Below are 25,535 nucleotides of genomic sequence, written 5' to 3' on the forward strand. Positions count from 1 at the left end.
TTTTATTATTGCTACATTTTAAGCATAGCTGTCTTTCCTGGTTTCTAAAGTTGGATACAAAGATATGAGTGCAGAAATGAAGACTAAATTGACACTGGAAGGATAACACATCTGATCTGTGTATGGCAATTCCCTAGGTTCTCTTCACTTTGCTTGACAAATGGTCCTTGCTTAGGCACACATTATCCTATTCCTAGCTGGCACTGATGTTACGTAAAGATTATTACAAATAAGGGAACATTTTCGACCCCACCTAATGTTTTTAGAAATTAGTGGTGAGCACAACTTTCCCTTGTTTGTTATAGTTTATACAGGAGCAGTGACCAGCTCCATGTTGTAGCTCCCATCCTTCCCAGCTATAGTCAGGTGATCCCACTGGTGTCTAATAAAAGGGCAGCCAAGTTTGGGAGGTTTACTTTGAAAGCAGCAAGTAAGTTGCAGGTAAAACTTAGTCCCTTTGTAAAATGTATAATGAAGCAATAGAATTCTTAATGAATCAGATGAAAATTAAGCATAGGACTGGCCAGATATGGGATGACTTTGACGTAGTTGGCCAGCTTAAATATATTGCAATATATGGACAAGCAATCCCTGTTTTGTTTAAAGGGTAAGGCATTTTTCAGTAGCAGTATGCACAAAATGTCTCTGTCTTAAATATATTGATAATGGGTTGAGTGCAGAGGACCCCTTGTATTTGTAAGTAAAGATTATTATCATTTATATAGTGCTGCCATGTTCCACAAGGATTTTGCAGAGATTGTGTTGATCATTCAAGTCTGCTTCTGCCCCAGTGGAATTTATTTTATTCATGAGGTTGTTAAAGCGGCAGAGTACCACAATGTAACATTCTGCATTATAGTGAATAGGTTTTTAGTTAATTGTGATTGAAAGCAGTTTGTCAGTTTTTGCCTACTTCCATCACTGCTGGACCTGGCTATCTGTAAGCAGGGCAAGATCTCAAACGAGTGCGTCCTTAGGCTACTCGACCCCACCACGCATTACATGTTTGGTGATTCACACACGTGTAAAGTATTAGCTCTAGCTTCCTTGTGAGGCCTGGTCTGAAGGCTAGCCAGGGGTTACATATGGGCAGAATGTCTCTGCTAGATCCTTCTGGAAGAGCAATGATCAATATTTAAATACTGATTTGTTCTTTTACAAATTCTTAAGATTTTTACTTGCATCTGTAAATCTTATCATTCATTAAGTGGGACACTGACCAAATATTTTCTCTAAAAGGGCACTTGAGCTGTAAGCCCCTTCTTTATAGCAGAAGTTTTTAGTCTGTATGCAAAGCATTGTGGGAATTGTCTGGAAAAAAATGCTTAGTTCAAAGGCAACAAATACAAGGATTTTTTTTTTTGATTGTGTATTTAAAAATTCTAAGACAAAACAAAACACGTCATAATTTAAAAATAAACCAAATGCACAATTTCATCAGTGAGGATACACAGTACCATCCCCGGCTGCAAATCAGTTCTTCTCAATATTAAACACAGTCCCTTTTACCCCCTAATAAATAACAGCTGCACACCAGTCTCTCTGCTTTAGGGCAGGACTACACAAACGATTCCGACGCGCTGTGACAAAATGCCTGCAACAAAAATTTGGTAAGAGATAGAATTGTCGCAGCGTTGATCCGACACGACTGTCCGGTGCAGACACCATGCGACAATTCTATCACTTACCTTATTTTTGTTGCATGTGACCTGTCGCAGGCGTTTTGTCGCAGCACGTCGGATTGCGCCGGAATCGTTTGTGTAGCCCTACCTTTAGAGGCAGATATCACATTGGGGGATCCTCCTTCAGCACTACCAGCCATTCAGTCTACTGACTGATTGATTAAATCAGAGCTTCACACATATGTTATCTGTGAGCCCCAAATAATAATTAATTCACAATTCATATTGATATGGATGAGCTATTAGCCATGATACACCCCAGAATTGTTATGGATCTATCAGGAATGCTAGTGAATCTGGCCTGTAGTGTTTAGATGTCAACTACATTATCACAATTTCAGAGTGTAAAGCCAGGCACAGAAAGGGCGCAACCCTGATTAGTCAGTGGTTCCATTAACTGCCTTTCCTTTCATAAACTAAAAGTCAGAACAAAGTAGGGATGCACTGAATCCACTATTTTGGATTCGGCCAAACACCGAATCCTTAGCGAATGATTCTACTGAATCTGTATTTGCATATGCAAATTAGGGGTGGGAAGGGGAAAATATTTTTTACTTCCTTGTTTTGTGACAAAAAGTCAAGCAATTTCCCTCCCCGCCCCTAATTTGCATATGCAAATTAGGATTCGGTTTAGTCAGGCAGAAGGATGCAGCTGAATCCTGCTGGAAAAGGCCAAATCTTAGCCGAATCCCGAATTCAATGGACCCCTAGAACAAAGTAGTACAACAGAATACAGTAAATTAATTAAACAAACAAATTAAATCAATAATTCACATAAAAAAAATCAGTCCTAAATTATTGATTTTTTTCCCCCTCTATGGTCTATAATGATGCATACACCGACAACTGTAGAGATAGGAAGATAGCCAGTTAATTACTAATATCTTTGTCTCTCGTTCTTTTAATTGGGCTGTTCCAAAGCTCTTTTCTCTACAAGTAAAGCCAGGAGTTTAGTTCAATGACTGTTCCCCTTACTGTACTCTTCCACAGTGAGGCACTTCCCTTATACAGACAGCAATACTTTGCTAGAATTTGTATCTATATAGAACAATACACATTAAAGCACCCATATACCTTAAATGACAAGAAAATACAATTTCTGACTTTAGTACACTGCACCTACACTGGCCCTGAACTGCAGAGGAACCTTGGGAAAAACAATGAAATCTGCAGCACTTCAAAGAAAAGTAGATTTTTTTTTTTTAAATAGACGAGTGCTAGCCCAGCACTCGTCTATTACATTTGTACTGAAAATGTTGAATCCCCACTGAATTTAGCACCTGGTAGTTATGCCACTGATAAAAGTCTGCTTCTAAATGATTCCCCATAAAAAGCCTATTCAGTGGAATATTCTTTACTAGTTTTTCTTTTCTCTGGTTTTTGAATGGTTTGCCTTTCTCTCCTGCCTTTTACAGCTTCTAAGTGGTTTCAAGGTTGAAAGTGCTTGATGGGAGTCCATGACCCTGTAAATCAAATGCTTTATTAATTCTATGCATGTCCTTTACTATTTCACTACAAGTGTGTCAGACAAACTGACAGTGTTTTAAAGTAATACAAATATAATGCAGTGTTGCCCTGCACTGGTAAAACTGCTGTGTTTGCTTCAGAAACACTACTATTGTTTATATAAATAAGCTGCTGTGTAGCAATGGGGACAGCCATTAAATTGAGAAAAGACTCAGGTTACACAGCAGATAAGCTCTGTAGAACATAATGTTATCCACTGTTTAACCTGTGCCATACAGCCTTTTTTCAATCTCCGCCATTGCTACACAGTAGCTGGTTTATATGAACTATAGTAGTGTTTCAGTTTTACCAGTGCAGGGCAATAGTACATGATATTTTCATTACCTTAAAACACTTTCTTTTTTGGTGTTACCGTTTCTTTAACAACCGGACAGCTGCTGAAATTCCAGACTGGAGAGCTGCTGAACAAAAAGTGAAATCATTTCAAAAGCACAATTAGCGGAAGTTAATCTTAACTCATTCACCTATATTTTATACTTGGAGTAGAGAACTTGCTGTGAGTATAAAGAGAACATCTGTTGCTTTTCCTAAAAGCTCCAAATGATGTAACGTGAGGGGCGTAGTGCTGTCCATGCCAGCCAATGGAAATCTAACAAGCAATAACTGGAAGCACCCTTCCAATGGATTTGTCTCTCAGCACTGCTGATTTTGACTCGCAACAAAGCAAAAATCAGGTCTCCAAGACTGTTTTCTACAGTACTTTGCACACGTCTTCTGCTGCATTGATTCAATGAGCAGTGTGAATATTAAAAGGGGAATGCATTGTTTACAATGGCAGTATATGTATAGTCACCTTAAATGGGTTGTTCACATTTAAGTTAACTTTAAGTATGTTATAGAATGGCTAATTCTAATCAACTTTTCAATTGGTCTTCAATATTTATTTTTTAAAGTTTTTGAATTACTTGCCTTGACTCTTACCAACTTTCAAATTGGGGTCACTGACCCCCTCTGCAAAACAAATGCTCTCTAAGGCTACAAATGTAATGTTATTGCTACTTTTTATTACTCATCTTTCTATTCAGGCCTCTCCTATTCATATTTTAGTCTTATTCAAATCAATGCATGGTTGCTAGGGGAATGTGGACCCCAGCAATCAGCTGAAATTGCAAACTGGAGAGCAGCTGAATAAACAGCTAAATAACTCTATAAACACAAATAATGAAAATTGAAAACGAACTACGAATTGTCTCAGAATATCCCTCTCTGCGTCATACTAAAAGTTAACTCAAAGGCAAACAACCCCTGTAAGGTGCGGTGCCCAAACGAAGATTGTGATCTACCAGTTTCTCTGAAGCTGATAAGTATTAGACTACATCTGTCCGTGGCCAACAAACATATCTGTTAAACTCTTTTGGTATTCCCTATTAATCGGGTTTAAAATAAAATGGTTAGGGTAAAGGGTAGCAATTGTTTGCATACCCCGCAGGGTCAGCTTTGCAACTTGGCCCCCGTAAAGCTCTCTAGTCTAAGCACTGCCAACAACCGTGTCTGCTCATGCTCAGAGACTGCTTGACTGGTTATGTGCAACTAACATCAAGTGCTTAAACTGAAAACAAACAAAAAAAAATGCTGTAGCACACAGATCTGAGAGATACAAAATTCCAAAAAAAAAAAAAACACAAACAAAACCCACAACTTTAATCTGTAGACAGAGACACCTAGAGGCACATTTATCAAAGGTCGAATATCGAATTCATGCGAGTTCTCATAAAATTTATTTAAAAAATAGAATTTTTTTGAACTCAGATGAATGGAATCGACCCAAAAACTCTAATCAAATTAGATTGGAATTGGAAAAAAAATATAAAAAAAAAAAACTCGATTTGAGTCAGTAAGGCTGCACACAACTCAAAATTGATCCCTGGACCTCTGCAATTCACTTAAACAGCAATTCGGCAGGTTTTAGGACTCTTACACACGGCTGTGTTTTTCTGCGCTCCACTGCGTTGCGCTTTCTTCTGTTCATCTGCAGGGGAGCGCAGGAGTAGACGCAGTCAATTATTGTGAAGGGGCTCTACTCACACAGACACATGTAATCGGCAAACGCAGGTGGGACGCAGCATGTTGCATTCACCTGCGTTCAGTGCATACATGTGTCTGTGTGAGTAGAGCCCCCTTCACAATAATTGAGTGCGTCTACTACTGCGCTCCCCTACGGCTGAATGAAAAAATGCGCAACGCAAGGGAGCGCAGAAAAACAGCCGGGTGAAAGAGTTCTTAGGTGGCAAATACTCGAATTACAGTTCATAAAGGGCCAGCGTATGATGCATCTCGAATTTGAATAACTCCCTAGTCGAATTTGACAGTTTTGACCATAAAAAAAACTCAATTCAACCCATGATAAATCTGCCCCCTAATGATTGCAATTTTACTATACAGATACAGCAGAACAAATCGTTTCTAAACGACACACTTATTATTGCATTGAGCTGTCCTATGGAAATGCGCCAGTACTGATGGGGTATCACAGTGCAGTCCCAGCTGTGAGAATCGTCCTTCGTTTCTTCATTCACCCAGTTACTGATATGGCTTTACAATTTAAAAGCAAACCAAAAAGAAAATGAAAAATGGCTTAATTTGTAAGGGCTCTTACAGACGAGTGTTTTTAGCCGAGCACGGGTTTCATGCATTCAGCCGCAGGGGAGTGCAGGAGCAAAAGCACTGAAATCTTTTCAATGGGGGTGTACTCCCACAGACGCATGTAAGCAACGAATGCAGGAAAAATGCAACATGCTGCCTCCCAACCTGCGTTTGGCGCTTACATGCGTCTGTGTGAGTACAGCCCCATTGAAAAGAATTCAGTGCGTCTACTCCTGCACTCCCTTTGCATGAAACCAGAACGCAGGGGAGCGCAGCTAAAAACGCTCGTCTGTAAGAGCCCTTAAAATGATTGAAGTTGAACTTATCACTGATGCATTAATCTGCATTTTTCTACTTCAGCTGGTCCCCTTGATTGCATCCCTGTTGCCAAACCACACCCTGCTGTGCTACTGAGCTGCTTGAGCATCCCCAGGGAACATCAGCAAGTGCTTGCCTTTATTTCCTAAGGAGTGGATTATCCTCGTTTTTAGATTCTTCAGGCACCACAGGATTTGGAGCATTTGGAAGTTTTAGCAGGTTTGGAGCATTTGGAAGATCTGGAGCGTCTGGAAGGTTTGGAAGTGGAAGATTATCTTCTGGAAGGAAGGAAATGAAGTTACTGTACATTTGTTTTATAAAATCATGTTAGACAAACTTATAATTATTACAGCTTTGTAAACTTTGGCCCACAGTGTTAGTACAGGGAGATCACATATACCATTATGGGGTTTATTATAATGCAATACAGTTTGAAAAAAGTAAATCATACACAACCATTGCACATTAATTCCTTACTAAACTGTATGAAAAGGGACTCCTTTGATTTTTGTAAAGTTTTAGTCCCATCGTTTAAACTGGTAACAGCCCATATACTGACATACATCAGTAAACAAGTCGCAATCCAGTTGGCCCATGTATAGAACCAATTACCATCACTTTAGAACAGTTGCGTCTCATCACAATGGAAGTGCTAAGGGGAGATGTATCAAAGTGTGAGATTAGAACTCATCACAGAAAAACTCACCCACTTTCTAATTATTCCTATGGGATTTTTAGTATCCTATTTATCAATGGAGTTCACCATTTGATAAATATGCTTTTAAATATCCCATAGGAATGAATACAAAGTGGGTGAGTTTTTCTGTGGTGAGTTCTAATCTCACACTTTGCTACATCTCCCCCTTATAAGTGTCTGGGCCTGAGCGAGTTTAGTATTCTATGGTTTTGGTTTATTCCTAAAGGCAGGACTATTACACACCATGTTCATCTAAAAGTCTTGCAAGCAATCAGCCAGTGGCGGAACTACCGGGGGAGCAGGGGGTGCGAGCGGGCCAGGGCCCACACCCCCTCAGGGCCCCCCCGGCAGCGCGCCGTACGGAGGGGGGCGGGGCCCGGCTGTGCATCACGCACCAGGGCCCGCCCCCCTCTAGGAACGCTGCTGCAATCAGCATTAATCAGCCAATGACTTGATTTTAAATGCAGTTTCATCTCCCACAGCAATCAGACTGAGGCCGTAAAATAGAGCATGTGTGTCAATGAAGTTTAAAGGAACACTAACATCAGAAAATGAAAGTGTTTTAAAAGTGTTTATATGAACTATAGTAGTGTTTCTGAAGCAAACACATCAGTTTTTACCAGTGCAGGGCAACACTACATGATATTTTCATTACTTTAAAACACTTTTTGTTTTACTGTTCCTTTAAAGTGAACAGTTCCAGTAGGAGTGCAGGCAGATGAACAAAGCTGGTTGCTGCATAGCATTTTAAAGCACGCTGTCTGTCCCTGGCATAAGAGCTGACTTTGAATTATTCTCACCTTGTTCAGGTTTCTTTTCTTCTTCTAGTTTATTCTCTAGAAAAAAACAAGCACAGGGAAAATAAGGTTACTGATAATCACATGTACCAAAGCAACCCCAGGCTTAACAAACATTTTTATAGGCATGTTTAATCTAAATAGTTACATCTGTTGTAGTGGGAACAAATACAACATGCCTTAAAATGTGACACAGCATGGAAGCTATGGATTAGCTGGGCTCCTATGGCGGCATTTCACACTGCTCAGCTTTACAAAGTTAAATCAAAGTCCTATGCTTTATAACCCCTGCTATAAATTACATCATATATAAATATTATATATACCATATTGCTTCAACTGCAGAGATAACATTATATATGTTCTACATGCTTACTCTTTGGATTTATGGAGTAAATTGCTGATGAATGAATGCCGCATTAAGGGGCAGATTTATCAAGGGTCGAATTGTACATTCTAATTTGAGTGTCAAATTTGAATCCCCCTATTCGAAAATAAATTTGAATGTGAGATTGATCACATCTCGACCATGGAAACAGTCCTAATTCAAATATTTGCCGCCTAAACCTGCCAAATTCCTGTACAAGTTAATGGCAGAGGTCCGTTGAGCCATTTGGAGATGTTAACAGCTTTCCTTACATTCAAGTTTTTTTGAGAGAAAAACTTGATTTGTAGGAATCGAATACGATTCGAATTTTCGGGTCGGAACCATTTGATCGAATATTAGACATTCGGTTTTTTTTTTTAAATAACCTTCCTGTTATGTGAGTATATTCGAATTTAAAAAAATTTCACATGAATTCGAATTTTGACCTTTGATAAATGGGCCTCTAAATGGTTTCTGGTCTTTGAACAAAATGCAACATTAGACAAAAGGGAACCTGAGAAAACACATAAGACAGCTCTTCAATGGAGATTGCTAAATCCAAATAAGGGTAAGATTGCTGTGCCAAAAAGCTGTAATGACATGCTTGCTTCAGTATACATTTACATACTTGTATTGTGCAGCTTGGAAGACAGAACAGTGCACACCTACCATTTACATTCTGATCATCTGCAAGTTCAGCCTGTTTGTCTGCCTCTGGCTCAGCTTCATTCCCTTCATCCCCATTGTAATCATTCAGCCGACCTTGCTCTGCACCCTGCTTAACCGGATTTGGAGCTGTAAGGAAAAAAGAAAAAAAAAAACAAAACAAGGGCAATGCCTCGCCTCCATTTACAAAATAACAAATTTTGAAATTTTAGTAAATAGGTAAATATTCAGTTCATACATTTCAGGGGAACTTCAGCCTTAAGCTAAATGTTAGCTGTTACTGGAGTTACTCTGCCCGGATTCTGAACAAAAAGCTAAACAATTAAAAAACCAAGACAAAAGGAAAACGAAGACTACTTGGAAAAAATGTCACAGTCTACATCATACTAAAAGTTCATGTAAAGGTGAACTACCCCTTTAACATTCCACAAGGAGAAACTTTTCCAGAAACAACAGCTTGTGTCTTTTGGGATACATACCAGCTAATTTGCATTCAATTCTTTAGCTTGTCCCCTTTAGATTTTACTCGTACATGTCAGTTTTACAAAAGCGCCACATAAAACAGAGGTGCACAAACTTTGTCCAACTGACTCAACAATAAGTTCACCAGTGTGCTAGTATGTACTTACCCCAAAGACTTACAGCTGTTATTGTTGCAAAATAAGCTTTATGAAAAATTAGTGTGGTAAATGAATATTTATGCGAGCAGAATGTTTTGGATTTTGCTCTTAAAGTAACAGCTCAGTGTAAAAATAAAAACTGGGTAAATAGATAGGCTGTGCAAAATAAAAAAATTTATCTAATATCGTTAGTTAGGCAAAAATGTAATGCATAAATGCTGGAGTGACTGGATGTCTAACATAATAGCCAGAACACTACCTCCTGCTTTTCAGCTCTCTAACGCTGAGTTAGTCAGGGACTTTAAGGGGGGCCATTTGGGACATAACTGTTACATACAGTGAGTTTGTAATTGATCCTTAGCATTCAGCTCAGATTGAAAAGCAACAGTTATGACCGTAAGTAACCAATCGATGGAAACCAAGAGAGCTGCAAAGCAGGAAGTAGTGTTCTGGCTATTATGTTAGACATCCAGTCACTCCAGCCTTTATACATTACATTTTTGGCTAACTAACTATATTATTTATTTACCCAGTTTTTGTTTTTATACTGAACGATTCCTTTAAGCAGCATAGCAATCTGCATGGAACACAATCATAGTACTTGTTACAGCTCTGTTGGTAGAAGGCTATTCATACTGTATATTATTCATCATTTGCCAATTTCTCTGGTTGAAAGTCTCATTTTTGCTGCCAAGCAGAGGACATGTGGTGCCCTTACTTACCTTGTTTTTTATCTGCTGCATCCTCCGTTGGAACTTCTATGTCGAGCAGATGCTCCCTTTCCACTTCTTCATCATTTGTTTCCTCCACTTTGTTTTCTTGTGCCACTGCTTCTTTGGCCTTTAAAGGCTCCTCTTCCTTGGCCTTCCCTTCCAATTTATTTGCCAACTCATCATCTGTTATGGAGACCTTTGCTGGCTCCTGCTTTAGGTTTGGGATTGCCCCACGTGTATCGTTTGTTTCTGTAAAATAATTTCTCATTTATTCTTTTGTATATGAGGGTTGTTCTATAAATCTATTTTGCAGACATGTAAGACATGAAGGACCGCTCATTGCAATGGTAATTATCTCTTCACTACTCTATTAGATATTCACTAACTGCCCTTTTGCCATTTCTGTGCCATAGAGAGTGCAGATGCATCATCTTCCTGTCCTGCTCAGATCCATTTATCATAGTGGGCATATTATTTGGGTACTGTACATACAATGAGCTGGTCACTTATTAGTTTCATATTTCACTGGCTATTCCCTCTGTGGTGCACACTGGCCCTTTACATAGTCAATCATTTCCAAATCTCTACTTCTCTTTTACATCTACTTCCATTCACAGCTCCTCCAAAACTGCTAATATGTTAAGCCCGGGAGATAAAAAGCGGAACAGGAAATCAGCGACCTGCTAAATTCCAGGGTTATGTTTTTTCCCGATATCCACTGAAAATGTTCAAAATAAATAAGACTTATTTTTTTTTAATAAATCCAAAAGTTTAAAGCATGTAAATGGTGGTAACTGCTGAAAACACTTTCCATTATTATAGCTCCCTCAAGTATGGCACATTTGCATGATTGCCTTTTAAACAAGCCGCTTATTTTCAGAGCATAATCACACAAATGTGCCACAACTGTTCCCAGCATAATGAGGAGGTAATAAGAAGTGCACTCCTCAACTATTTCATAACTAAAATTACTCTACACTTTTTAGATAACATAAATGAACTGTTTTTTTATTTATTTGTTATGTTGGTGATTGTGCCCTTTAAATAAGACACAGGAAGACAGCATACGGCCTTGAGAGATCCCATACCTGTCCGAGACAGAAGTTAACATACCTTTGGAAGCCACTTGCTGATTTTCTTGGTTGTCTTGTTTTTGTATAAGATCTTTTAGTAGAATTGGCTTAGAAAAAAAAAGGGAGATTGAATAGTATTGTCAGTAGAACCAAGCCAAAAGTCCCTTTTTGAGGAAACACATAATTATAGATTGGGACTACTAATGAGTCAAAGTTTAGTAAACATTTTATGCTATAATTAACAAGACTACAGTTTCAGAGTTAATACTGTGTACATAAATATGTGCCCTACGTCTGGCTTTTTTGGTGACTTTCATGATTTAGTGGTGGAGGCAAGCTCTAAGGCAACTGTGTCCTTCTAAGGGCAAATTGAAAGTCTTTTAAAGAAATGATATTATGTGGTGTTGCGCTGCAATGGCAAAACTGGTGTTCTTGCTTCAGAAACAGAACTATAGTTCACAGAGCTGTCAACTTCCAAAGCTTGTTTCTAGGGCGATACGTGATGGCTTCAATGGGTTTTACCTGCAAGTACCGGCACAGCATGGAAAAATTGTGGAGGAGGCAGGGACAAGCACAGAATTTAACACATACTGGCTGCTGACCAGGAAGGAAGTGCAAGTCAGAGTATCCTTCACCTTTAAAGCTAAACAAAGTTGATGGCACATGGGTTTATTCTCTGCCAGCATTTTTCAGTTACATTTGCTGTGACCCTAAGTCTAGGGCCACATTGGGCTGAAATCAGGTAGCTGAAATATGCTGGCTGTTTTCAGCCCCTACCACAGACAGTAGCCTCATTTCTGTCTCATTAAGAAGTGTTGAATTGGCTCCTGCGCAAAAAGACTTTGGCAGATTTCAGCTCAAAATGCAGAGCTTCACGGTTCTGCAGGAGCCAATTCAACACATCCAAATGAGTAAAAGAGAGAAGGCTACTGCCTGTGGTAGGGGCTTAAATCAGCCTGCATATTTCAGCCCTGTGTGGCCCAAGCCTAAGGGCTCTTACTCATGAGCGTTTTTACCTGCGCTCCCCTGCGTTCCATTTTTCGGCGTTCAGCCGCAGGGGAGCGCAGGAATAGACGCATTTCATTATTCCAAATGGGGCTGTACTCACACAGGCAAGTGTAGGCGCTGAACGCAGGAAAAATGCAGCATGTTGCGTCTCAACCTGCGTTCGGCGCCTACATGCGCCTGTGTGAGTACAGCCCCATTTGAAATAATGAAATGCGTCTATTCCTTCGCTCCCCTGCGGCTGAACGCAGGGGAGCGCAGGTAAAAACGCTCATGAGTAAGAGCCCTTAGTGTTCAGCCTGATTGAATCCAGTCCCAGGCTTTCAATCCCTTGACAACTGAAGGCCCCCTATTAGGAGATGTCATGGCTGTAAAAATGTTTGAGTGCATTTTCCCTTGCCTATAAGGCAATGTATTCTACAGGCCTGCTTTACAGCTGACTTACCTTGGGTTTCTCGTTTTTAGGGGTATCAGCATTTTCTTCTTGTGCTACAGTCCCACCTTTTCCCGAAGCTCTGCGCAACTTTTCCTCACACTGCTCATTGAGTTCTTTCATTTTATAGCTGCACTGGGCTCTTTGTGTAAGATACAATAAAATGTCATTGATTAAAATATTTAAACCATATCTCAGCTCAGTAGCCTAAACATCATCTAAATTGTAATAAAAATATAAATTATATATAAATCGACTTTCAGTATGATGTAGAAAGTGATATTCTGGGACAATTTGCAATTGATTTTCATTTTTTATTGTTTGTGGTTGTTTATTATTTATCTAATTATTTATAGTGTGCAATGAAAACAATCTGGTTGCTAGGGTCCAACCATTCATTGATTTGAATAAGAGACTGGAATATGAATAGGAGAGGTCTGGATAAAAAGCGGAGTAATAAAAAGTAGCAATAACAATACATTTTATAGCCTTAAGGAGCATTTGTTTTTAGCTGGGGTCAGTAACCCCCATTTGAAAGCTGGAAAGAGTTAGAAGAAGAAGGCAAATGGTTAAAAAAAACTATTAAAAAGAAAAAATAAAGACCAATTGAAATGCCGCTGAACATTAAACATCCCTTTAAATTAACTTTTGGTACGATGTAGAGAGTGATATGCTCAGACAATTTGCAATTGGTTTTTATTTTTTTACTGTTTGTGTTTTTTTGAAGTTCTTCAGCTTTTTATTTGGCAGATCTCCAGTTTGCATTTTCATAAATCTGGTTGCTATGGTCCAAATTACCCTAACAACCACCAAGACTGGAATATGAATAGAAGAATGTCTGAATAGAAAGATGAGTAACAAAATAATTTGTAGCCTTACAGAGCAATTGTTTTTTTACATGGGGACCCCCCCCCCATTTCAAAGCTGTAAAGAGTCAGAAGAAAAAGGCAAATAATTCAAAAAATATAAAAAAATAAATAATGAAGACCAATTGAAAAGTTGCTAGGAATTGTACATTTATACTGTATATATAATATACTAAAGGTTACCTCAAAGGTGTACCACCCCTTTAACTATGAAATATGTGGCATGATCTACAGAACAAAATGTAATGTTAAGCAAATTTCCATCGTACATGTATTACAAATATGTTAATAGTTTTAAAGCTATATGTAAATATCTAGCTTTATGTTAATTCTGATATACTATAATTAGAGCTGCGATTGTGGAGGGGTATTGTTGTGCCAGGCTGGAGAAATCCATGTTGTGACAGTTATGTAAATTGCAGAAGTTCTGCTAAAACTTGCACAATTTATGTTACTGATACTACCCGGACATGCCCAGAAACCTAGCAGTACAAAAAAAAAAAAAAAAAACTAGAAGTTACATAAGAAGCACTGGCAATGCAGAGACGGTGAATTCCACTGACATTAGCACATTAATTATTTCATTAACTGTTTATATGAACTGATTATTATAGAGTAATCGCAGTGGTTCATAGTGGGGTCTATTTACTGAATTATATGAACTTTCTCCTACTTGAACTTTTCTTCAGTGGAATAACTAGTTATTAGACCCCACAGCAAGATCATTTGGCTCCCTAGAGGAGAGGAGTGGCCAATTTTTGGAACTGCATGCTTGTGTTCATGGGGGCCCCATAAAAAGAACCTGTACAGGGCCTAAAGTTTATGACAGCCCTAACCATAGTAAAATATTCCCAGTCTCACTTCTCTTTTGGCAATGCACCAGTTTATATTTGGCATTGATACTAGGAAAAGGTGAGGTTCCCTGTTAAACTAGGTAAGGCTAGATTCCAATACCTACAATTTACAGCCTTGGGTAGGTCACTTTTCGTCACTCAAACAAACAAACACACCAAAAACCTCCCTAAAACCTCTACCTCTAAGTGGCTCTTGTCTGTACACAAAATCGCATAAGTAAACCAAAATGTACAGCCTTTAGTATTACCATTTTTACGACCATTGTATCTAGTTAGCCCTGGGCAGTTTCTGTCACTATACTAAAGAATTTGCCAAATTGTAGTGAATGTTTAAAAAATATGGTCATATATTTAACCATTTATTGGTGAGTGCCTTGACCTATATTTATTTATGTATTTTTGTGTGGCTCAATCTTTATTTTGCAGCTGCACAGACTGATGCTGTGAGTCAATGACAGATTTCACCTGCTCTAATTGGTTGGTCCCAGCATGAGCCATAAATGTGCAATGCAATACTTATAAATAGAATGGTTGGGTTGTTTGTAGTAGGATAAAAGTTAGGTTAAGGAAGCACATTAAAATCAAAGATCCAAAATAACAAAAGAGAACAAAAGCCGTTTATATAATTGACTTCCTATTTAGTTTTTTCCATCCTCTGGTAGCCAGGACCATGAGCAGTTGAAGCTGATCTTTGACCATCCGAAAACGGTTTAAGTTTTATAAATAGTTTTCCTTTTATAAATACCACCCTCCCCCCCTTTTTGACATGAGCTCATTCAGTTGGGCTGCTATAGAAAATGTGCATAAACATCATCTGAACTTCCTGAAAGAAATACAGAAAGTTTTACCCTGACATATCTGATTGCACAGAAAGGAAGAAAACTGTGATAATCTGTCTCTGATTTGCTTAGGGCAGGGGCATACGGGCAGATTCGGGGAGATTTATTCACCTGGCGACTAATCTACTCTTCTTTTGGGGCAACGAGGAAACTTCGGGCGACTTCGGAAAACGAAGCGCCGCAAGTGCATTACCGCAGGCGTTTTTTCATTGAAGCATGCGGAAGACACAGAGAAGCAGTTCAGGGAGATTAGTCGCCCCAAAGAAGAGGCTATTAGTCGCCGGGCGACTAAATCTCCAGGTGTGCCCTTACCCTTAGACCCCCATTTGGCTCACAGTGTAATGCAAACTGTGCCTTGTTCCATTGTAAAGGGTTTCTATTTGCCAGAGAATCTGTTCTTCACCCACTATGGAAAGATGACCTTATTTATTAATAAAAAAAGCATTATTTAATCAGAACAGGGAAAACACAATAAAATTGAGTGAAAATCAGATTCATATGGATTTTTTTCCGAGTTTTTTCAGATTTTTGCCTGAAAATATTGGATTTTTGGCCTAATTCCAGCGAAGACCACAGAAACTTCTAAATAGGATAAGGACCTCTCCCACTGACTTTTATACAACCTTGGCAGGTCTCAGATGGTGGATTTTCAGATTTTGACTTTTTGCAGCCTCGGGTATGATAACTTGAAAATTGTAGGGTTTTTTTCACTAAAAATTTGGATTTTATAGTTAAGAAAAAAAAAACTAACATTTTCGAGTTTTTGGCATTTGGACTTTAATAAACAACCCCCTCAGTCTCAGAACCCATAATTTCACATTGGAACAAGGTGAGGGAGTAGTTACATTACACTGTAAGCCTAAAGCTAATGGCACAATACGAGTTTTAACTATATCATTAATTGTTGGTATTACACACTATTGTGACATTATTTATCCCAGTTATCATACAAATGCAAAGCCTCTGCTATAGTGAGTCTTAACCAATATGACTGGGTTCATCTGCCCCATGCAGTGAGCCACGCTAACCAACCTGATAAAGCAAAACACTCCTCAATACTACTCCATAGGAACGGGTGTAATCGCAGATCAGGTAATTATCACTTGAAAATGCACTAGAGCACATCTATTTTTTTTTATGAAGGGGAAACACTTACAACTCAAATGTGGATTTCTTTGCCTGGCTCTCCTGTAGCTGGTCATAGTCAAGTTTCAATTTCGACAGGCCTTGTTCCTGAGACTTGATTTGAGCTGGAAAGACAAAACCATAACTCACCAATCTATATTTCTGCAGTCACAAAGCTTTACAAATTTACTATAGAAAAACCTTTTGAACACAATTTATAAAAAAAAAGCTTTGGGTGATCAGAAAACAAATTTAGTTTATTAATGTCTAAGTGGTATACTTTAACCCTTTACATGCTAGAAGATTTAACACACATATGATCTGCTCATTTGGCAAACTCAAGTAAAATGGCAAGCCCATATTTATGTATATGCCTGTAAGTGAACAGGGGTATTTGCCTTGAAGCCCTAGACTCCCAGGAAAGAAAATGACTTCTCAAAAAGTGTAAAAGACAGATTCTGGCTTCAATTTCAACCAGAGTACTATCTGTTCAGTGAATATTCTCACTGTACGTGTATGGGTTTACACCTGGTACTCCAAACAAGCACTCCAGATAAAACTGACCTGTGTGTTCCTAACTACTATAGGTTATGAAACTAAGCACAGTCTTTACCACTTTTATTACATGACCCTGTTAGATTGTAAGATCAGTTAAGGCAGTGTCAGATACTACAGTTTCTGTAAAGCAATGTATCATTTGTTGGTGCTATATAAACAGAGGATAAATAGCAGCACTCTGGTCATGTTTTAAAAAAGTGAAAAAACTTTTAATTAAATGCCACAGGCCCATTAAGTTCCATAGGCTTGATAAAGCCTGAAACGTTGCCTGTGGCACTTAATAAAAAGTTGCTTTTTTTTCCAAACATGACTGAAGTGCTGCTGTTTTTTTTTACTGATTTGCACTATCTTACCCTGGCAGAGGGTTCAGCTTGCACCTGGGGCTGCAAAGAGCCTTTTTCCTACTGTGTACAACACTTCAAATGATTCTATATAAACAGAGGGTAATAACCCTGCAGCAAATGGTTACATATAGTGGCAAGAATACGTATATGCAATGGCATGATGTATCTGTTAAATATAAGGGGAAGGTCCTTAATCCAGGGCCGTAACTAAAGGTAGGCAGAGAAGGCACGTGTCTTGGGAGCAGCCGATATGAGGGCACATTTCGAGAGGGAGCTGAGTAAAGCAGTGAGGAGTAAGCTCCAAGCTACAGAAGAGCAGTGTACACTGAGCAGTGCCAGCAGCAGCAGGTTTGTTGTTGGCAGTGGACCAAGTAGTATTAACCTTGGCTATAAAAAGGAAATTTGCTCCTTGCACTAGAGTTACTAAAAAAGCCCAATAATGTAAAGGCCCAAACCATCCCAAGCATTATAATTTAATAATAAAAGTAAATGTTTTATACAAAATTTACCGTATAGATCCTGCATAACCTTTTCTTTCTCTGCTATGGTATCTAATAATGTATCCTGTGAGCAGAAAAAAAATAAGAAAAATTATTACATTTGATAAGTTAGAACAGGGGTCAGCAGCCTTTACTATCAAAAGAGCCATTTTGCCCCCTCTTCCGCTAAAGAAAAATAGTCTGGAGCCGCAAAACTTAACACAGCTTATAAACTTTTAAAAAGTTTTAAACCTTTTTTTAATTTTAACTGTTACAACAACAGAATACAACCAACAGAAGTACAGTGTGTATGTGTAGGCTTACTTTGAAATAAATTAAACACTGACTAGCCCTATTAAATGCTAGTGTTCTCATCTGTTTAATGTGACTTCTGTTTCTGAAGCTCCATGCTGATCTTCCCTCTCTTGTCTTGAGTGTGTGACCGCAGTAAAGACCATGATGAATTATCTTGCTGTGGCTCGGTCTTGCCTGTCACTCCTGGGACGTCTATACAGACCTCACACCTGCTGGCCACTTCCTGAGTTTGTGACCGTGGTTGCACACTCAAGAAGCCGCCAGCAGGTGCGAGGGCTGTATAGACTGAGCCGCAGCAAGCAGGATGAAGCAGGATGAAGAGCCGCATGAGGCTCCGGAGCCGCGGGTTGCCTTGCCTACCCCTGAGTTACAATCATTAAAATTAACTTTTGGAACAGGTTAATAATATAGATAATTAATTTAGAACTGTGGGACTGGAAGAAAATGGTCACCAGTAGATAATCTCATTGACTAGACACATAAGAATCCAGTGCAGTACAGTTTTAGAATGTGTACAAATGTGTACGATTAACTTTGCAGCATTTCTTTTTGTTTTTCTGTAAGCATCAGAATTTCACAGGCAAGTGTAATAAACAGACTTTAATCTTCTATTACATATTTTTTATATTCTGGGGTATTCATTAGAGAAGTCTGGTATTAATAGTCCCTATTGCCTTTGATGGCCTACTCATTCATTATCTAGTACCCAAGTTAAAACTACAGCTATTACTGAGGACTACTGCATTAGAGCTGACCAAGCAGAAAGCATAAATGAAGAAATGACCTAATTATGCTGACTAAGGGGGGGAATTTACAAAACTGAAATCATATTATACCGGAGTTGAAACACAAACTGTCCATTCAACTGCAATAAGACTAATGAGAACAAACCTATTACCTGCTCTAAAGTAAACCTTACTCCAGTTGTGCAAGTACTAAAGCACACTGTCACACTAATCAGCTTTCTAGTTGAGATGAAAGCAGAAAACCAGAAATTGTGAACAGTTTGCAGATCATTGCTACAGATGGCTAGAACAGTAGAGTGTTCAAGAAGGCCTATCAATCCTAAGCATTATAAAAGGGATGGAAACATTTGTGCAAACATTTTATTAGATCTTTGGGTAAAAATGAATACCCGTGTCACATATTGCATACTAAACATCCCCTGGGGTAGAATTGAGTGGTTATGTGTAAAGAAATGTATCCATTTATGTGAAACTGCAGATTAATTTATGTATCATGTAGATAATTTATATTTACCATATTTATTGACCTCCTCTGTTTATATGTGAGGAAATGTATTTATAATTGTAACGGTGTACATTCTGCAGATAAAAATTCTAACGATTAAAATAACCTGTGTTAAAATATTCTGCTTTTTTCGGGATCAGGTGATAAATGAGTTGTTATTCATCACCTGTCAATTTCATGATGTCTTTATAGTAGGGTTTTTGTGTAGAAAAACCCAAATGAAGCTAGGCCAGGAGAACGATTTTAATGGAAGATGAATAAATAATGAAAAGTAAAAAGTTTTACATCACTCACTGTGGAGTCTGAGGCTTTATTCACATTGGAGACAAACATCACCAGTGATGTTGCCCATAGCAACCAATCAGCAATTAGATTTAAACAGTCTCCTACAAAAGCAAAGATCTGATTGGTTCTCCAATGTTAATAAATATGCCCCTTGGTGTGTGTCTTCTATACTCTGATTTCACATAAATCACCAGTCCTTAAAGGAATAGTTCAGTGTAAAAATAAAAACTGGATAAACAGATAGGCTGTGCAAAATAAAACATGTTTCTAAAATAGTTAGTTAGGCAAAAACGTAATGCATAAAGGCTGGAGTGACTGGATGTCTACTATAATAGCCAGAACACTACTTCCTACTTTTTAGCTCTCTTGGTTTACACTGACTGGTTACCCTGGTTACCAGACAGTAACCAATCAGAGACTTGAGGGGGGCACATGGGTCACATCTCTTGCTTTTGCTGTATGCTGAGTACAAACTCACTGAACATGTGGCCCCCCTTCAAGTCGCTGACTAACTCAGAGTTAGAGAGCTGAAAAGCAGGAAGTAGTGTTCTGGCTATTACATTAGAGATCCAGTCACTCCAGCCTTTATATATCACATTTTTGGATAACTAACTATATTAGAAACATTTTTTATTTTGCACAGCCTATCAATTTACACCGTTTTTATTTTCACACTGAACTGTTCCTTTAATTTCTGCAAGTTTCAGTATCTTTTTCCATTTCTGCTATCCACAAGCAAACAAAATGTACTAAGTATAGAGCCATGAGTATCATAAATTATAACTTTATAAACAATGCTTAATGGTGTCATCAGTTATACATCAGTGATTCAGTCACAAGATTTACTGAAACTTGTGTATTATTATAAAAATTGTGTACCCTCTGTTATAAAATATGAGGTTATTCGAAATCACCTGGGAGTTCCATGACCTGTATTAAAGCATTGTGCATTTTCTATTATAACAGAGGGTATGCTGAAGTAGCTAGCTGTATTAACAGTAAATAAGACATTGGTAAGGAAAGTATAGCTGACCTTTTCACTGTGGCATGCCTCATTTGCACTTTGCAACTGAGAGTTATGCAAGGACTGAATGTTGTCAATCTGTTTGTTCTGTCTTTCCAGCTTGTCCTGGAATTCATTCTTCTTCAGTTCCACTGCTCCACGTTCTGCAGCTACCCTATGGATTCTGCTCTCCAGTTCTGCCAATTGTTTCTACAAGAAAAAAGACCGGAGGTGATGCTGCTATATAGGGAATTCAAACCTATAATTTAATCTAAACTAAAAGTACAACTATAACAACTTCCTAAATTACACTTCACCTTTTCATAAAAATCTCATTGGAACTATTAGAAAGTGGGTGAGTTTTTCTGTGGTGAGCTCTACTTTCACACTTTGATAAATCTGCCCCTTAAAGTGTAGAAAAAAGTATTGTTTTCAAAAAAGTAAATAATGACTTTTTATTGTATTCTATTTTATTACCACATATTTAATTGTAGTTGTTGTTGGTCCCTGCTCTTATTTGTAGCTAGCTGCTCGGTAAGGCAGAACGCCAACTGTTAGTTTGCTACATTCGTTTCTGCCATTTTTCAACATCAGAAGCTTTAACCCCTCCTAAGCATAAAACTAGATACAATATATCTAATTGCAACAAATACTCTGAGAAATATTTAAAGAGTAAGTTCATTTTTAGTATGTTATAAAATTAAACATTATACCAGGGCCGTAACTATATAGGAAGCAGAATCTGTAGGGGGGTACAGTAATTCCAATAGATCTTGGTATTATAGGTCAACTTAATTGGAGCCCTAACTTGAGGGACCCATTTACATCTAGTTATGCTAATGTAATGTAAATATAATGATATACAGGTATGGGACCCGTTATCGAGAATGCTTGGGACCTGGAATTTCCAGATAATGGATCTTTCTGTAATTTGGATCTTTATACCTAAAGTCTACTAGAAAATCATGCAAACATTAAATAAACCCAATAGGCTGGTTTTGCTTCCAATAAGGATTAATTATATATCTTAGTTTGGATCAAGTACAAGCTACTGTTTTATTATTACAGAGAAAAATACTTTTGGATTATTTGATTATAATGGAGTCTATGGAAGACCGTCTTTCTGTAATTCGGAGCTTTCTGGATGGGTTTTCCAGATAACGGATCCCAATACTGCATAAAGATACTTACACATATCAAAATCAAAGGGAGCTATAGTATATTTTAGTGACAGCACTATCATATTTTTAACCATAGGAGTACAGGAACAAGTTTGGGTTGATGAAAAAAAGGGAGAAAACAAAGCAGAATGAATGATAAGTCAGGGTGATTTTGTGCAACTTTTTACATGTAGTGGTCTGATTAGTTCTCTTAACACAAGTGTATGGGCAGATTATGTTAATAAGAGAATGTCATACAATGAGGCCTAAGGAGCCCTTAAACAGACTAGGCATAAAAATTCCTTTAAATGGCAGGATTACCCTTTGTTCAACAGGAGTTCATTGAATATTGCTTGTGCTGAACATATGTTTTGGCTACTGTTTAATAACAAAAAAAAATCTATGGTTTTTGTTATTTCTTCAGCGAAACAGGGAAAATTAAAAGCTGACTTTAGAGGTCCATATCTGGTTGTAAAGCCATCTTGTAAAGCCAAGAAAGGGTTAGCTATATGTGGTTTGTTCCTCCTAATCTGCTTCCATTTACTTTAGTAAACATTTCTATAGCTTGAATTGTGCAGTTATAATCAAAATGCTGACACAAATGATTAATCATCATCCATCAAATGATGCGCATTATTAATGTTATATAAATGAATAAATATTGCATCAATTTCATAAAGATCAATCTCATTGATCTTATACTACACCCTGTTACCCATACTCAAAGCTAACCCCCCCAATACAAAGTTTGCCCATTTATATAAAATATTGTACAGTTGTTTTAAGGTAAGACTCAGTAAGTCAATTAAATACAAAAAGTCATCAAAATTATATAAATAAATACAGTTTAGCAATTATCACCTTAGTGCATAGAAATACCAACATTTAGGGGCAGATTTATCAAAGGTCGAAGTGAAAATTCGAATTTTAAAAATTTGAATTTCGAGCTGATTTTTGTGTACTTCGACTCGGGAATAGTCCAAATTCGAATTTCAAAATTTATCATGTATCATGTCTCTTTAAAAATAATCTAAAACCTACCGACTTGCTGTTTTAGCCTATGGGGGACCTCCTAGAAACTATTTGGAGTCAATTGGTCGACTTTGAAAAACCTAAGTTTTTTTTTAATTGAATTAGTTGAATGCGTTATTACTTCCATTCGTATGATTTGAATTCGATGTAAAACTTTTATTGTAATCCTTCAATCGAGCTAAGTAAATGTGCCCCTTAGTTGATACAATTAATTGATATATTTCTCAGCAGTATCTGTGGCATATTAGCAACTATTGTACCAATTCTAACAGCTGTTTTAATGAAACTCATGAATTCTGCTCAGCAGGGACAAAAATAACAAATGTATCAACACAAATGTTTCAATTCAGAACAGTTAGGGCTCTTACTGACGAGCGTTTTTACCTGCGCTCCCCTGCGTTCCGTTTTTCTGCATTCAGCCGCAGGTGAGCGCAGGAATAGACGCATTACATTTTTTACAATGGGGCTTTACTCACACAGGCGCGTGTAGGCGCCGAACGCAGGAAAAATGCAGCATGTTGCGTCTCAACCTGCGTTTGGCGCCTACATGCGCCTGTGTGAGTACAGCCCCATTGAAAAAAAATGTAATGCGTCTATTCCTGCGCTCCCCTGCGGCTGAACGCAGAAAAACGGAACGCAGGGGAGTGCAAGCATAAACGCTCGTCTGTAAGAGCCCTTACAGAGTCGGTGACCCCCCCCCCAGAGGGGTTCATCCCTTTTGGAATGTGAACATATCAATCAGATAAACTATAATTAAAAACAAGGAAAAACAAGGATTGTATGAATTTCAAATAAAAATGGCACTGTTATTCATGCTACATAATTATCTTGTGAGTTTTTGCTTTATCACAGTGCCCATTGGTTGCAGACAACATCAGCTGCCAGAAGCAATTGTTTTTTTTTCAGATTTATAATTCACAATATTTAACAGCTTTTCAAAATTTCTGGTAATTAATGGCCTTCCGTGGACATTTGACAGGAGGCAAGAAAATCAGTTATAGTTACTTACAAGAGATCCCAGGCTTTGAATATGACATTGTTTGGCTACTATGAATTCAAAAGCCTGTTTTTTCTGTTCCATTCTCACCAGCGCTGCACAATATATTGGAGCTTTATAAATACATGTTAATAATAATAATAATTGTGCCTTTAAAGTTCCAAACTGCTACATGACAGACACACTGACAACCCAATATGGTCCTCACCAAACAGTATTTTAGAACCCTAAATAACAATAATGGAACAAGCCCTGATTAGATCAGATTGGATTACATAAAGTGAATGGTGTGGTGCTACATGAAAGAAGATAGCAGAAAGCTGAAATGTGCTGTGTAATAATGAACATCTGATATGCAGGGATATTAAAACTATTATAGAACGTTAGGAAAGTTAGTAGTAAATACACACCTGTAATTCGGCACATCGTGAGCTTGTGATCCAGTAGTTTATTGTTAAAACAAAAATACATGCCAAAAGGACGGCTATAAGAATCGGTGGGGACTTCATTCCTCTACGACCATTGCCCGATCCCATCATTCTGCAGCAGCTCCAAACCTGTGGGGAAATCCAGCACATAATTATTGGAGAAAAAAAAATGTGCCAACTTTGCTTGCATGCAAACTATAAAGTAATACAAGTATGGGACCTGTTATCCAGAATGCTCGGGACCTGGGGTTTTCCAGATAACAGATCTTTCCGTAATTCGGTCTACTAGAAAATCATTTAAACATTAAACAATCCCAATAAACTGGTTTTGCTTCCAATAGGGATTAATTATACTTCATTTGGATCAAGTTATTTTTAAAAGTTTGGATTATTCCGATAAAATGGAGTCTATGCGAGACGGCCTTCTGTAATTCGGAGCTTTCTGGATAACGGGTTTCCAAATAATGGATCCCATACCTGTATAAGTAATTATTTCTTAAAAATAAGAGTAAAACTGCTCTGTATTCAGGAGACTGGTTAATTCTAAAACAGCCCTTTCCGAGCTGGAAACTGACTGGAGATCCAGATTGAGATTCATTTCAGGTACTCAGAGGCCCAATAAATAATGACAGCCAATGGCATCTTACAGCAGCCGCTCTGGCATTTGCCAGAATTAGGGATGGGTGAATCTGAGCCGTTTTGTTTCGACAAACGGGCGTCAAAAAAATGTTGTCACGCGTCTTTTTTTTTTTTTTGACACACGCTGCCATACAAGTCTATGGGCGTCATTTCCACTGCGAAAAAATGTGCCCATCCCTAGCCAGAATCCACAGATATTATCTGCAGCACCAACAAAATCACTGGCCTGTTAAGCTCAAATATCAGATAAGCAATTAACTGATGCAGTGTCAGCAAGGAGGTCAGAAATCACAATTTGGACTTTGCCTGCTGGCCCACCCATTTCCCTCCTCAGCAGGCAACTAACAGAGTACTTGCTCTTCATTACTGGAGTGATTGTTGTAATGTCAAAATAGTTCACATTCCTGTGTGACTTGTGCCTATTCATGGTTTTGTTACTATATTATCTTTATAAAGCCTTTGTAGCATTGTGGGAACCTGCTCTTCTGTCAATACTAGCATAGACTGGGTGACAGATTTAGAAATGTTTAAACACAAATAGCACAAGACATTTGCATCTGCACTGTTCCAATTGACAGCTATTTTATGCAAACTGCTGCATTTGCCAAGCCTGAATGTAGTACTGAGCACTGCCACATTCAACAACATGAATTTAAAGGGATACTGTCATGGAAAAAAAAAAAAAATTCAAAATGAATCAGTTAATAGTGCTGCTCCAGCAGAATTCTGCACTGAAATCCATTTCTCAAAAGAGCAAACAGATTTTTTTTATATTCAATTTTGAAATCTGACATAGGGCTAGACATATTGTCAATTTCCCAGCTGCCCCAAGTCATGTGACTTGTGCTCTGATAAACTTCAATCACTCTTTACTGCTGT

General features: G+C 38.1%; 1 protein-coding gene across 4 annotated transcripts in view; it reads right to left on the reverse strand.

Moving 5' to 3' along the window:
* Positions 1-839: 839 nt before the first annotated feature.
* golm1.S (golgi membrane protein 1 S homeolog) overlaps positions 840-25,535 on the reverse strand; it is a 38,969-nt gene continuing 14,273 nt past the window's right edge. For 2 of the 4 annotated variants that reach the window (XM_018243873.2, XM_018243871.2), the window contains exons 2-11: positions 24,000-24,146; positions 20,431-20,610; positions 17,577-17,631; positions 16,197-16,290; positions 12,494-12,623; positions 11,084-11,150; positions 9,980-10,219; positions 8,641-8,766; positions 7,608-7,643; positions 5,558-6,388 (exon numbers count right to left, since the gene is read on the reverse strand). In XM_018243873.2, the coding sequence (XP_018099362.1) occupies positions 6,249-6,388; positions 7,608-7,643; positions 8,641-8,766; positions 9,980-10,219; positions 11,084-11,150; positions 12,494-12,623; positions 16,197-16,290; positions 17,577-17,631; positions 20,431-20,610; positions 24,000-24,128 (1,197 nt within the window). In that variant the 5' untranslated portion in view covers positions 24,129-24,146 and the 3' untranslated portion in view covers positions 5,558-6,248. Of the gene's footprint in view, positions 3,146-5,557; positions 6,389-7,607; positions 7,644-8,640; positions 8,767-9,979; positions 10,220-11,083; positions 11,151-12,493; positions 12,624-16,196; positions 16,291-17,576; positions 17,632-20,430; positions 20,611-23,999; positions 24,147-25,535 lie in introns of those variants that run through there. The other 2 variants (XM_041580158.1, XM_018243872.2) reach the window with 2 other exon arrangements.

The sequence above is a fragment of the Xenopus laevis genome, chromosome 1S, assembly GCF_017654675.1.
Source record: "Xenopus laevis strain J_2021 chromosome 1S, Xenopus_laevis_v10.1, whole genome shotgun sequence".
NCBI classification, from domain to species: domain Eukaryota; kingdom Metazoa; phylum Chordata; class Amphibia; order Anura; family Pipidae; genus Xenopus; species Xenopus laevis.